This window comes from Amblyomma mixtum, chromosome 6 (assembly GCF_055824585.1).
Source record: "Amblyomma mixtum isolate Tamu chromosome 6, ASM5582458v1, whole genome shotgun sequence".
NCBI classification, from domain to species: domain Eukaryota; kingdom Metazoa; phylum Arthropoda; class Arachnida; order Ixodida; family Ixodidae; genus Amblyomma; species Amblyomma mixtum.
Genome location: NC_143017.1, coordinates 140972703 through 140987000, shown reverse-complemented (window position 1 = coordinate 140987000; position 14298 = coordinate 140972703). Strand labels below are relative to the sequence as shown.

The window sequence follows — 14298 nt, the reverse complement described above, 5'->3', positions numbered from 1 at the left end:
GCGTACTCAAATAATGAAGAGGGCTGCCAGAGTAGGTATGCTATATATCCAAGCGAATGCTAACCTAGTGGAATATATAGGCGCTTTATAAACGCACACAGAAAAAAGCACGAACAGCATGCAGACGCCTCAACGCCCGATTTCTTCGCGAAGACCCTGAAATTCTTGAAATTCCGTTGCAATCTGTATTATGCAAAAAGCAATCAGACACGGCCATAAAAACAGAGGCCCCTCATGCGATAAGGCAAATTTTTGCTGGTCGCGATAGTATGCACCCAAATGTTCTCCTAGACATTATAAAACGATCGACGCTATAAATACCATAAATGCGTTATTTGTAACGAAATAGCGCCGTTACACTGCAGGCAAGCCGCTGATTGCGTGCCACATTTTCCAAGGAGTGCTTGACAGCACTCGAGCTAGCCGCCTGGTGTGTCCACGCCGCAACTGTTTGTGATCTCGAAAACAAAATGCAGATCAATGGGTCGAGGACAGCTAGCGGCCGACCACTCGTAATCTGGAGAGCCAGCGCCATCTCTCCCACGACTTCTTGGTCTCCAAGACGGTGGCTGCGATGAGGTCTTCTCCGTCCACGCCGAGCAAGGAGCAAGAATCGTTCAACGAGTTGTCGACCAGGTAGTGAATGGCCCAGCCGACGTTTTTGCGTCGCAGATGCCGGTACGCGTAGTCCATCTGCGCGAGTAATTTTTGTAAATTGGTTCCGCAATTTATTAAATGGGTTCCACTGCACTATACGAACAGGCATCGTCTAAGGACAGCTTGAGTACAAAGAACCTCATCTCTATCACCTCACATAAAGAAAGACGTACAAATTCTACATTAAAAATAGGCAGATGAGGTACTGCGCAGGAATAAGATTACGCGCAAAGGGGAAAAATGCTTGAAGTAGTCAAACCAAGAACAAAGATAAGGCTTTTATATAAATTAAAACTTTTACGAAATGTCTGCCTGAGTTAAATTAGGATGCTGATTACCTCTGTTTAACTAGTTTTAAGCAAAGCGGAATATCTGGAAAGTTGAGAAGAAAGAGGAAATTTAAAATACTTTATCGCACTCTTCTGCAGCACCCTAACAATACAGCAAGCCGACAGATGTTTGCAAATAAAACATTAGGCATGCATTCTATGTAGCTTACTACTATTAGATTATAGTGAAATAGCAAGAACAGGAAGAAAAGGTAACTGTGGAAAAAACTCCCACTCCTAACAAGCTGCCACTGCGAAACGAAATTAAATTCTTGAACGAGAAGCTAGGTGGAAAACGAAGCTCACCTTGGACTTAATGGTATCCTCAGTTTCGAAGGTGGTCTGCGTGATGATGTCATCCTTGTACAGGCGTCGTATAGCAACGTGGGCCTCCGGTACTATGCTTGGCTTCGCAAGGCTGCTGGTGCTGCAGACCTAACAGCAGCAAGAGCACACCGAAGTTAGGAATTCAAACGAGGGAGTACTATCTATTCATTCTCGAGAACGCTCAAAACCTATAGCAGCACTGCGCAAAATCAGCGTAAAAGAAAACTGGCTGAGGTGGCATTACTTTTTTTACATCTGAACATTCCTGAACAAAGAGCGTGTACGTATACATGCAAGCATACAAACACACTTAATAACAGTAAAATGCGTTTCATTTGGAAAAGAACTCAAATCTGAGCTCAAGAATGCAAGCGATTGAGTTGGGTTAACAGCTATAAATCAATGCAGCAGTACACCTGGAAAGGTATATTTGCCATAATTTAACCCACTGCGTGTGATGGGGACGCTTTAGGAAGAATTGAGGAAAGTGAAGAAGACAGGAACGAATCGAACGCAGTCTATTCGCATCATATGCGTCACGCACCGAAAAACATCGCCATGGGAAGGTAAAGCTATTGTTTACTAGTTCAACGTGTACTTGCTTCGCGATAATTACATATCAGAGATTTTTTTAAAAATTCTATGCTTGGTAAGAACACGGCTGAGCAATTGCCCAATCTTACTTAACAGCTCCATGCTCTAGATTAGCAAACCTCAGAAACCGGCCGGCATTTTTGTATAATCGAAAAGTTCGTAACCAAGTAACGACCTCTAAATATTTTATGCCTTCTTTTTATCAGCTTGTGGCTTCTCAAGTTTGGGACTCTATCACAAACGTGCGATATGAACAGAATTGCTTGTGCCAGTCGCTGCAACCCATCTTCACACTGGTCAGCTTAAAACGTAGTTTGCAGCTTGCACACTGTGTTTTTTTTTATTTTTGGGCAAACCAATTTGTGTAACATGTAACGTACCGTAACGAACGAAAAGCGTGCGCTCAAGTACAAGAAGGGCACATGCTTCCTTTCTTGTGCTCGAGTTTCTTCACTGGATTCACTATGTGCCAGTTTCTGCACTTTCTTTATTACACACGCACACAGAGAAGCTTAAGTAACGCTGCTCTCAACCTCTTATGTGAAGTAACATGATAGCAGCGTTATACCGAAATACTTAGAATACATTGCACAGAGGAAGGAAAAAAAACTCCAACCAGCCGCATTCTATGAATCTTAACACTAACGTAACCTAAACACAGGAGCAAGCCTTGTAATAAGAAATAATAATTAGTAAACACGCAAAAGAGCCAGATAAAGTTAAGCTTCGTGGTAGAAGTGGTTTTTAAGGGCAACAAGTTAGTGATGAGATGGACGACCCAGGAAAGCAACACAACAGGTAACCTCGATAGAAGCAGTCACTCACGTTTGCGTAAGGCAAGTACTCCATGTCGGTACAGAGTCCGCCATAGTATTTGCTCTTGGAGCTCAAGCCGCTTTCTATTGTGAAGTGGGACACAATAGCACTCAGCGACAGCAGCACGGTCACGTAGCGTGGAGTCCTGGCCGCATTAACTATCTCCACAGTCGTGTCCTGCATTGAAATGCGCCCCAAACTGTCATTTCAACAGTGCTTGTCGGATTTGTCGGATGTCACGGTGACTAAAAGGATGAAATGCCTCTGCCATTTTGTAGTTCTCAAAACAAAAAAAAAACAGCCCCACTTCACTGGCAAAATAAAACCTACCGTCGGGAAGAACTCGAAACCCTTTCCAGTCCTTACTACTGTTACGTGGAACAAGAAAACGGGAGAGTAAGATACAAAGATGCATGTCTCTACAAACAAAACGCACATGACGTCCCGGGGCTCACAAGAAACCCAAATAGGGCTCATTATTTCCTGCGTCCTGGTTTATATCAGACGCAAGTTGCTGCCACTTACTATGCAGACGTGCGGACAATGCCGATCTTTCTGTTACGTGAGTGTGCAGAACCAAGTCAGTAAACTGCCTGCGACGAATGCGCCCTCAAATAAAGACATGTCTGCCTTCGAAAGCCCCGGCTCCCCTTGACGGAACGGCGTCGCAGTTATTCGTATTAAAGGATAGAACAAACGGTCCACTGTTCTTCACTGCCGTAGCTCTACGTCGATAAGTTGATGTGTGCGAGCGCAAAAGCTATGCATCGGTACGAACGTCATTGAACTAATGCACAAGCTCAAGTATAACCCGACCAACATGGAGCTTGTTATCGGTTCCACGTTCGATGAGAGACTTCGGCAAAATTCACGTCACCGAATCCCCCTTTTCTGACATTTTTTCGTAGACCGCGTTAGTCGCGGTCACTGTCTTAACACTACATTACAATATGATCCGGGTGACGCAAAGTTGGATGCGCCCAATGTCTAGCTAATCCTTGTTCAGAACGGCAAATAATAACTTAATTTTGGACTTTCAAGCACCTTAAAAACAAGTGGTCTCCCGATTTAAGCCATCGCAGACATTCCTACTTACTAAGCAAGCATGTAAAAACCTCACTGCTTTCGGCACAATATTGCTGGGACGAAACTGCACCTGCATACAGGACAAATTTATGAACTGGTCCGGCTTAACAATGCGACATCAATTAACCTCAGCTAACAGTACGCATCCATTGGTACAAACGTGTCCAGGTCGCAAGGTTTTTTTGCTGAGTAAATTATGAGCACAGCAGTACTTAAGAGCGGTTCTCGAGCACATGTGGTGTCCTCGTAGTTCGAAAGGTTGGATAAGATTAAAATGAGCGTCCATCTTGGTTAAGCTTAATAACGAGAGACGCGAGTTGATCACTATAGAATCCGTAATAAGGGAGTAATTACTCATTGGCATCCACCCAAGCGCAGCCATACGGTTACAAAGGAAAGCTATACAGCTTTCTCAGAAACTTCGTAGTTAAAGAAAAATTCGTCCTGGTCCGGGGTTCGAACCCGGGACCACTGCTACACCGGAGCAGTCGCTCTACCAACTGAGCTAACCGGGACGGCAAGCTTATGGTAGGGCGAGAGCGAATTGATCAATAACTCGAAGTGGGAACAGTGTTGGTCAAATGTTCAGGGGAATCCCCCAAGGTGGAGTAAATTTGTAATAAGGGAGTAATTACTCATTGGCATCCACCCATTTTATACAGCTTTCTCAGAAACTTCGTAGTTAAAGAAAAATTCGTCCTGGTCCGGGGTTCGAACCCGGGACCACCGCTACACCGGAGCATGGGTGGATGCCAATGAGTAATTACTCCCTTATTACAAATTTACTCCACCTTGGGAGATTCCTCTAAACATTTGACCAACACTATAGAATCCGCAGCATGCCCTACCAGCTGAGGCTTTCAACCATGGATGGCTGGGGGGCTGAAAAGGAGAAATCCTGCGTGGTGTGGTACCTATCTGTGCTAGTCAATCGAGTGACTCTCTCGTGATCATGAATCAGCATGCGTTTACTTCAGTGACTGTTCTTAAGCTAATGTGTAACCGCCATGCTGGACTTGAGCTCATTAAGTGCAGTCATCGTCAACTGGAGTCAGGCCTTTCAAGAACGGGAGTATCGGTGGGTGTCAACGTAGAAAAGATTATCGGTCTGCGGTAGCGATCCTTTAGATGCAACTGGCGGAAAGAATTGCCGGAACGCCCATGATGTGAAATAATTACATTTTCTCGCTGCCATAGTGCCCTGGTATAGAGGCGTACTACAATGAGGTAGCAGGGAGAAGGACAAAGCTGTACCTCCATTTCACACGCGCATGCATCGCGTACAAAAGAATTCTGTTTCATCTCGACAACAGGCTTCGAACATTTGCCTGTCTAACAGGTTTATATGCCTCTCCTACACGTCTTGTAGAACTTAACGCGGTGGTCCAGTGGCTCTGTTGATTCCATGGTCGCGGGTTCGATCCAAGGAGCAGGGCCCAAATTTTGGTGGAGGCAAAATAAACGCCCGTGTGCTGTGCGATGCCAGCGCACCTCAAAGAATTCCAGGTAGTCTAAATTAATCTGCAGCCCTCCACTACGGGATCTGTCAGAGCCTGAGTCGCTTCGGAACGTTATAACACCCCAATCCTCAAAAATCTACAGACCTTGTTGACCCAAGATGGACATAATGGCACCTCTTAGAAAGACTTAATATAAAACTGCACGCACAGTGACAATATAGCGCATGGTGAGGCCCAACAGCATCTAGGATTGCATACAAACACGGATGTGAAATCGGCGCTTGTATTGAGACCCCTCTTGCTAGTCGCACCTCACGCTCTTCTGTTTCACAACTCGAGACTCCCGCGAGTAATCGAAATGGCAACCTTGCGAGCTCGTGCCTCAAGTATGCCCTAAAGAAGAGGGCTTCAGGCGACTAGAGACCAATTTACGTGCACCTCTACACTAACCATTGCTGGCAGGGGCACATGCAAGGCGTTGCGGAGTATCGTCGGCCCGGACACAATGCATTGTGAACTGTGCCAGTACCAGAGGTGGGTGTACACGACGAGCAAGTTCACCGGGTGCGTCCTGCATCGAGGTCATGCGGAGACATGGAAGCAAAATCAGCCTTGGGTAGTGTTTCGGAGCTGCGATGTCACAAGCCTTGCACAGGGCTAGAAACTAAGGCTAGGCGGGAGAGAGCTCATGTCATGACTTGTACCGTCTTTAAAGCTGTTCTTCCCGTACGATCAAGAACCAAGTAGCTCAAAGAAGTGCCATATTCTATAGATTACGGCACTAGGCTATATGACTTCGCTGCTGCACGCTTCTCTGAAGGTCAAAAATAATCAGTGCCGCTCATTCAGCTAGCGCATATGATGTAAAATTTCCTACATGCAAAAGCAAATTAAAAATACTATCTTGGACAAAAGCGCCAGCCGATTTCAATCGGTGCGACACCTGGTGGACCAAAATATTGTTACTGCGACTCTGTGCATGGTTTTATCGCTCAACCATTCTCTCTTCTCTCCTACAGCTCGCTACGAGAAACGACCTCAGTATATGAGCCTAGAAGCCGGCGTGCCTTCCCACGTATGCCGCATCGTCAATAGCTAACCATGAGATAAGCGACATTTCTTTGTTCGGACTTTGCAACGTCTCTGCGGGCTGCCGACGCGTTACTTCTAATACCAAACGGAAGGATTGAAACAGTTATAGGGACGTTCATGGACGGTCACCCCATCCAGCGAATGAACACGACGTGTAGTCTTGACATTAGAGTGCCGAGCCGCCAGATGACGCGGCTATCACTTTTGCAGGCGCTCGTGTGTACTGGACAATACTGTTGCCGATAGAACACTAACGTAAATCTGGATTTGTGCATCCTCCTTGGTCAGAAATAGTCAAACATCTACTGCGCGCTTTCGGACGCCATAGCTTGCTTACGTGACGATCTTCCGCAGCACAGCAGACAGAGGTTCTCTTTCAGCGGAGAAGTTTGAAAACCACCCCTGTACTCCAAGCAGCACGTATCTGCGGTGTTTGCTTTGGCCCGTCATGGAATTCACCGCCACTTGGAGAGCCTTGAACCGCTGCGAACAAATTTAGAGCGTCACGAATGCAGACAAGAACGGCTAGGAATTAACAGCTTTTAGAAGGCGGCTTTCAGATAACTTACGTCGAGGATCCTCAGGTTGTAGTGTGCCAGCGTGACCAATGTGGCGTATGTGCCACTGGCAAATGTGACCCCGTGGTTCTTGACGTTCAACGTCCAGAGCTTTATAAACTGCGCCACTCCGGTGGGAGACATGATTTGCTCCAATGACTTGTCGCCTTGCCTGGAGAAAGCCGCCGAAAGAAAAGAAGACAGCATGGAATCAAAATGACCTCAAAGAAATTTTACGTAACTGATCGTTTTAACTGGGAGCATACAGCAGTGCCCATTAAAACTATTTACGAAACCAACACTGCCCTATTGCAACTGTTATATCGATATCTTGAGCTGCATCCACCTGCGTCATTCGAATGGGGGCAAATGGAGGCATTTCGCTCCAAGCCGCGGGAATAAACGTGTGCTAAAATGTTACTTTGTGTTTTGGTTCCCTTCACAGACGTGCGCTCACATGCTCATATGAGCTGACGAAACTAGGGTCTTAAGAAGTAAACGAAGAAAGTTCGGTCAGTAATTACGTAAAATATAGCTTCTTTGCAGGATAGAACGAGTCACAAATGCAAGCCATCCAAAACAACGCGACCCAAATAAGGAACCATCGGCACTGCTATTTGTAGATATGAAACAAAATCATGGCACCTTACGCAATAAGAAACTGCTTACGGCAGTTTTAATTAGTTATCAAGCTAATCTTCTTCAGCCGTCAGACAATGGCGCGGTCATTGAAGTAGGCTAGGCAGTTTGCTACCTAAGAACAGTGAATCATCCTGCCTCAGGTTGCGGGACACTCAGCTGATTTCCGAGTTGAGTCTTTTGCTATTGCTGCTATTTTTATCAAAAATAAATAAATAGATCAGATAAATTACAGTGCCGGATGAGCGTTGCAGAAATTGTGCCAATAAAGAGCTCTTTCGCTTAAGCTGTCACAGCATGATCTTATTAACATGTCACAGCTGCCATGTATGACACCTCATTCCACCAGCTATCAAAGCCAAACCGCTTGTGTTGCACTCACGAGTTGAACACGGTGATGCCGTATTTCTGCTTGGGCGATTCGGAGGAGATGCGCACGAGCTGCCTTATGCAGGTGGAATTGGGCCAGTCCAGGAAGGCGAACCTCTGTTCCAGCTGGAAGTAGACGAGATCGCAGAAGTCGTCCGGACTTGGCGGCACGCTCTCCGTCCAGCTGTCCGCGCACTGGTACATGCACACCAGGGGCTCCGGGCCGACCTCCGTGGCGCTGGCATCTGTCAGGGCCGATTGCACCGCACGTGTGTCAAGTGGCTGTACTACAGGTACAGAAAACTGGACTGGGGAAACCACCCCTTAATATGCTACTGTGTTTTTCTTGATCGATATCTGAATAGTTGTTCGGGGCTGACAACGCGGATTTTTTTTCACTAGTCACGGCATCGGAGGGGGGGGGGGGGGGGGGGAGCAATACAGCTCTTTTTGATCCTTCACCCCGCGAGAAGACAGACGTAGTTTTGCTCCTTGTTTAGAGCTTCGCTTTTTTTATTTTCAGCCCTTGTGCATTGGCGTGTCATTTACATAGTAGCGCTGAACATAACAAGCGGCTGGAGGCAAGCCTATTTGTCCGTGTCGTTGAAGAAAAGGTCTTCCGGAAATTTCATCTCCATTCGCGACGAAGAACTGAGAAGGAGTGGCCACTACAAGTCTCCCGTGGGCCGACACACTTAGACCAGGCTTACTCACGGTGAACGCCCTCGAGAGCCTGCTAAGTGCGTCTCTGTGGATAACATACTCAATGGAGAACAAATCAGTGCCAGTCTTTCATGACCACTGCATAATAGAGACGAAAGCAGAGGCTCCTCAACAGTGAAGTCCCTTACTCAGGAGAATATCTCTTTTACACAAATCGCTATGTAAGTAGGAGATGAAGACGCAACATGCCCCCCTGCTTCACATCATTGGCGTCTACTGTGTCGTGCGTGGCTCCGTTGCATCGAACATCCTAACGATTCCGAGAGAGAAGGGAATGCTTCCGACACAAAGCAACAACATCATTGATGAAGGAAGCTGCTCGGAGTGCCTTTATGTTACAGGGTGTACGCAGCGCAATTGAACATATCAGTCTTTCATAGACGTTGCACTGTGAATGTGACGTCGCAGAAGAACACAGGAATTGAGGTTGTTTTTGTTTGATGTTACCGCTGCTACACAAGCACTTTCTGTCCTGAATGAGTTTGATCCATACTGGCCTTTCGAGCGTGATCGGCGTGCAATGCCGCAGCATGTTCCGACTCGATACCAATTGACGAGGAGGCCTAAATAGCAGCGGTGCATGCGGCGGTATTGAAATAAGTTACAGCAAAAAAAAAAGATCTAATATTAAGACTGAGAAAAAAGCACTTCTGATTAAAATTCTGAGTAATTTCTAAGTCAGGCATCAACAAGTATTTTATTGAACTGTTAGTTAGAGCGCTTAAGTGCTTCAGGGGCACCACGTTAGCCGCAACGGCTCCTCGAACCGTAGATCAAATCTTTATGGCACTACACGAACGTGTTTTATCACGATTATAACTTTTTATAGCGACGCCAGGTGCACATTGAGCTCGTTTCTATTCGTGTTGATAAGGATAGAAGTGCTCATGTGACAGCGGCGCTGCGTGCAAGGAATTACACGCGTTCTTAGGGTTCTTACTGAATTTACCTGCTTAACATTGACACTTATTACTGAGAATAAACAAGGGCTGAATCATCGCCTAGCACAAAAAAGGCAATGGCGTAGTATACAGGGTGTTTCACCTAAGACTTTCTGCAATTTTTAAAAATAAGCTATTTGAATTAGATGCGCGCTTTTTCTGGCATAGCATTGTCAGTGGTGTAGTACATCATAATTCAACTAAGACGTGCTAACAATAGGCTTGTTAACCAATATTTAATAGTTAACTTTTAAACTATTACCGTTGGGCTCCTTAATTATTGAGAGGCATGTAGCCCACCGTAAGTAATGTCCATATCCGTTTTTAGAGTTTCGAGAGCACGATTATCCTCGGCGCTGTGGCCCAACAAATTTTGGCTATTTCGACGAGTTAGGTTCACTGGAGAGGTTGCTTTGCCTGCAAGCTTCTCAAACCGCATGTATTTTGGCGCGATGTAGGCGAAATTTGTTGGGCCACAGCGCCGAGGATAACCGCGTTTTCGAAATTCTAAAAACTGATATGGGTATTACATACAGTGGGCTACATGCCTCTCAATAATTAAGGAGCCCAAGTGTAATAGTTTAAAAGTTAACTATTAAATATTGGTTAACAAGCCTGCTAGTTAGCACGTCTTAGCTGCCTTATGATGTACTACACCACTGACAATGCTATGCCAGAAAAAGCGGGCATCTGATTCAAATAGCTTATTTTTAAAAATTGCAGAAAGTCTTAGGTGAAACACCCTGTATATTATGCGCTTTTCTTGAGCAGCTTAAGAAAGGGAAGATGTCAAACAAAAGGAGAAACTTTCCTTGTAAAGCTGACGGGAAGAGGGCTTTATACAGCTGCTAGCCTTTCAAAACATGAAATATTGCATAAACTGCGGCATACTAAAAAAAAAAAAAAGCAATTTGTATTTGTAGCATATCGTTTTTTTACCTCTTGAGTATTAAGGGCTGTGACACAGATTAGACTTTATCCCTGCCAAGTCATCGGCGGACCTCTTCACCTTTCCTCTAATAAAACTTTCCGTCCACTATCTCTCCCCCTTTCTCTCTGCCAAATCACTAGGAGGAAGAAGGAGAAATGCGATCATCCATCGCTTACCGACTGCTTTCAATCCGTGAATGTTGAACAAGCTTCTGGTCGAGGTGACATCAACTGCGAAAAGTAAAACGGGCATGGCCAGAAAAACATCAAAGGAAGCTGTCATGCATGCTACGCGCTAACGTCGTCCAAAGATGGTAGATACAACTTGAAAGCAAGATGCCTCAAATCAAGCCAGTGGTGATGGGTGCGTTCGTCTCTATCATTGAGAATGATTGTCGTATAACCAGGCAAAGCTTAAAGCATTTAATTGAGGATATGCTCTCAAGCTTAAATAGCTCCAGCCTCCGTGCATATTAGGGATGGGAGGTACTCAGCAGTTGTAGGAGCACCCGTGATAGGCTATAGACCATGTACTATCGAGTCTAAAGGTCGTTCGCTCCAAAGCTGACAGCCAATTTAACAGAAGTTTTTGTGGGTCATTTTATTCAAATCTCAAAAACAGTAATCTCAGTGCGATTTCTTTATGCAAACACGAACAGGAAAGAAAAAAAGGTTAGAAACCACTATACTAATTTTATAGCAGAAGCAGTGCACACGTGAAGAAATATTATAAATATACGCATGATTTAAAGAAAAAATTAAGAGAGAAATTAATTTTACAAGTTGCAAACAGACGTGCCACTTATGAAGGTAGCACTTCTATTTATTTCTGGGAATTCGCGCAGTTCTTACTGGATGAGAGAAAACAACAGTAATATGTTCCCAGTACGGTCAACTATTTTGAAAGAGGCGTAAGCGACTTGACGAAATTGCGGATTGTACATGTAGAAAAATGATGAGCGTTGCTGTGGCCTAACGAATATACCGTAAATACGGAAGACGTATGCCCTGCCAATAAATACGGTTTTCTGTTTGTTAAGAATATACACAAAGGCCGAAAGAGGACGTACCGTGCTGTAAGTACAGTAGCAGCGCAACTACCGCGTTCATCAGCAAGAGCACGCCGAACACTATCCCCATCTTGCGGATGATATCGTCGCTGCACAACCTGCGCACATGAATAAGACACTATAGGAACAAACTGGAAGTATAAGGTTTCGTGGAGCATAAAGGATACAGTAAGCATTAAATTTAGACTGCATCGCACAAAAGTATGTGAAATTGTTTCTTGATATTTCTGGTCGAATTGATTCCTTTCCCACGTAATTCAGTATACTTAAATATGGCCAATAGTGTGCTCTATCAAAATGATGCTTTTATTGAGGTTATGGAGTATTGTTTTACTTACCACCCACCTGAAAGGAAATAACAATGAAATAATAATTAGAAGGTTAGACATTCTTGTTAAAATAGCAAAAGCTATTAAGTATTTATATCACTTCACGAAGCAATAAGTACACTGCGCTCGTGGAGAGAGATCGAACGCCCCGTAGAAGAATTGATTCATTGAAAGAAATGCATATAAAAGCAATGCAAGAACAAAACGAACTAAAAATAGATATCGCCCTGTAGAATGTAGCAAAAGTTAGCCTCCAGTAACTAGAACATAATGTGGTTATCGCCATCACATGTGCTCGCCACTCGCGTGCTGATTGCCATCCACTACTTTCTTACGTGTTCTGACAACACCGCCAGCGTCAATGCTCGCATGATGGCACGGCGCTATGAGCTAATTAGCCGAGAGATGTAGCATATGCCTCAAAATGGGATGACGACCATTCCGCTCACAGCTCGGCTCACATAAGAGCTGTACATAAAGGTGTGTATTTCATACCTTGTTAACCCTTGATCAGCAGTTACCGGCAGCCTTTAGACGAGATTCTGCCAGAGTTTAACTGTAAACTGGTTTACCCCTTGTCAGAACTACACTTTTCAAAAAGTAACTCGCACATTTTCTACCTTCTGCAGAACGAATATGCAGCGTTACCAGCGCCGCCCTCCTGTCTTATTGAAACGCTAAGCATCAAGCCAGCGGTGTCGGAGCACTTGCATGGGACTGTATTTTTCGAGCGGTGGCAGCACCAAAAAAATTTTCAGCTGTAGCGCGGTGAAGCAGCCTAAGTCAGTTCGAAACAAACTGCGTTATTAAAGTTATAAGACTTGGAGCTAAAGACTGGATGCGGGCTCAGAGAGCAGTAACGAAAAAAAATTGCCGAAGGTTGCATTACTTCCTAATGCAAAATGAGCGCAGCACATCAGCAGTTTCAGCTTTTCGATAGATTGAGGCAAAGAATTCGAGCAAGAGATGTATGTACAATTGCAAACAACTTGCTATTTGCAATTATAGATGGATATATGCTCGACTTGCTGAACCAACGCCTGGTTCTCAAAGAAGAGGTCTATGCAAGTATTTCGCGAGGTTGTCACAACCGTGGGAGGCATTACGAGCGAGAGGAACGGCGTGTTCTCCGACATGAGTGGTAAGGAATTCCTGTTTGTTTGTCATTACATCTATATTAAAGTCCTCACCCACGCTGCCACCCTGGTAGCGAGAGTTCGCTCACCGTTGTCAGCGCTAACGCATACGGCTAGCCCACATCTCTCTCTCACCACCTCACGTACCTATAAGCGCGATTCAGGCGTCCACTGACCCAGGCAGCCAGTTATACGCACTTCCTTTCCTTAAAATGATCGTAGTGCAAAACGTTACCAATGCCAACGCCAATAAACACAACGAACGCCGAAGGCCTATGGCTTCAGCGCCGCGTTTCTGGCACAACGCTGTCAATGCCAACGCATGCAGCGCACATCTGTCACTACCGCCATAGCTTAAAGCACGATTCAGGTGTCCACTGTTCCAAGAGAGCAGTTATGCGCCTTCCCTCTGGTTCATGTGTCCACCGAGATGTGTGAGACAGATAGTGCCTCATTACCTTTCCTCAAAAACCAATTTACCCATTTTTGCTCTCTGTTTTCCAAGCTCCCGCTCCACAGGTTTTGCAGCTTAAATCGCGAATAAAGAGTCCACTGCTGGTTACAACGGACAACGGCGATGGCGACGCCGCGAAACGCAGAAACGTGCGCCAAAGAGCTGCGCTCTAAAACTCTTGAAGTTAGTAGGGAGTCGTTAGAGTTGCCCTCAGCACAAAGCTCCGTGAGCATGACCTTACGTGGCATGATGCTCTGGGCCTCTGGAGGTGGGCTCGGATGCACCGTCTGGTCACTGCTGCTTGTGGCAGTGGCGGCCGTGATGTCGGAGCGCGGTTCCGAAGTCAGCGGAGCCGCCTCGCGCCTTCGCCAGGAGCGGGAACGCCTTGGGTCATAGGGCGCGAATTTTGCCCGCTGCCCGGCCGACTGCATTGACGTTTGTCCAGGCCGATGAGATTCAGAGACAAAGGAAATAGAGAGCAAAGTGGGCCCGGTACATATGCAGAGCTAGTAAATCCCCAGACCAGTGCAGGGAAACAAAGTCTACCAGTAAAGAGAAGGACGAAGAAACATAAGGGTTGAACTTTCGTCTTCTTTTATGAATGGAGACCTCATTTTTATATTGCAGAAAAGGACGAGAACAAGAGACAAGCCGAAAAACAGCGCTTTCCTAGCCGTAAAATTTTGAGCGAGCTTTGTGGCTAGAAAATATATTTGTTTTTTTCCTTTATCTTGGCCACATGTTTTCCTCGAGATATCTCTAAAAAATGTAGTCATTCCTGCTCGAAAA

General features: G+C 45.4%; 1 protein-coding gene and 1 non-coding gene across 2 annotated transcripts; both read right to left on the bottom strand.

Moving 5' to 3' along the window:
- Positions 1-495: 495 nt before the first annotated feature.
- On the bottom strand, positions 496-13840 carry LOC149340613 (uncharacterized). The gene is made up of 10 exons (XM_089551304.1): positions 13751-13840; positions 11591-11688; positions 10698-10751; positions 7940-8171; positions 6931-7090; positions 6699-6844; positions 5720-5840; positions 2733-2900; positions 1293-1421; positions 496-693 (listed from the first exon to the last, which is right to left on the bottom strand). The coding sequence occupies exons 2-10, from the start codon at positions 11658-11660 to the stop codon at positions 496-498; spliced, it is 1278 nt and encodes a 425-aa protein (XP_089407430.1). The 5' UTR covers positions 11661-11688; positions 13751-13840.
- Positions 4251-4324, bottom strand: TRNAT-GGU (transfer RNA threonine (anticodon GGU)). The gene has a single exon. It is a non-coding gene; the product is annotated as a tRNA-Thr (tRNA).
- Positions 13841-14298: the final 458 nt, after the last annotated feature.

Coding starts and splice junctions, on each gene's coding strand:
- LOC149340613 (XM_089551304.1), bottom strand. CDS start 11,660: ATGGGGATAGTGTTCGGCGTGCTCTTGCTGATGAACGCGGTAGTTGCG. Junction 6,845..6,930: donor ACAACCTGAGGATCCTCGAC/GTAAGTTATCTG, acceptor ATTTGTTCGCAG/CGGTTCAAGGCTCTCCAAGT. Junction 694..1,292: donor AGGATACCATTAAGTCCAAG/GTGAGCTTCGTT, acceptor TTACTCGCGCAG/ATGGACTACGCGTACCGGCA.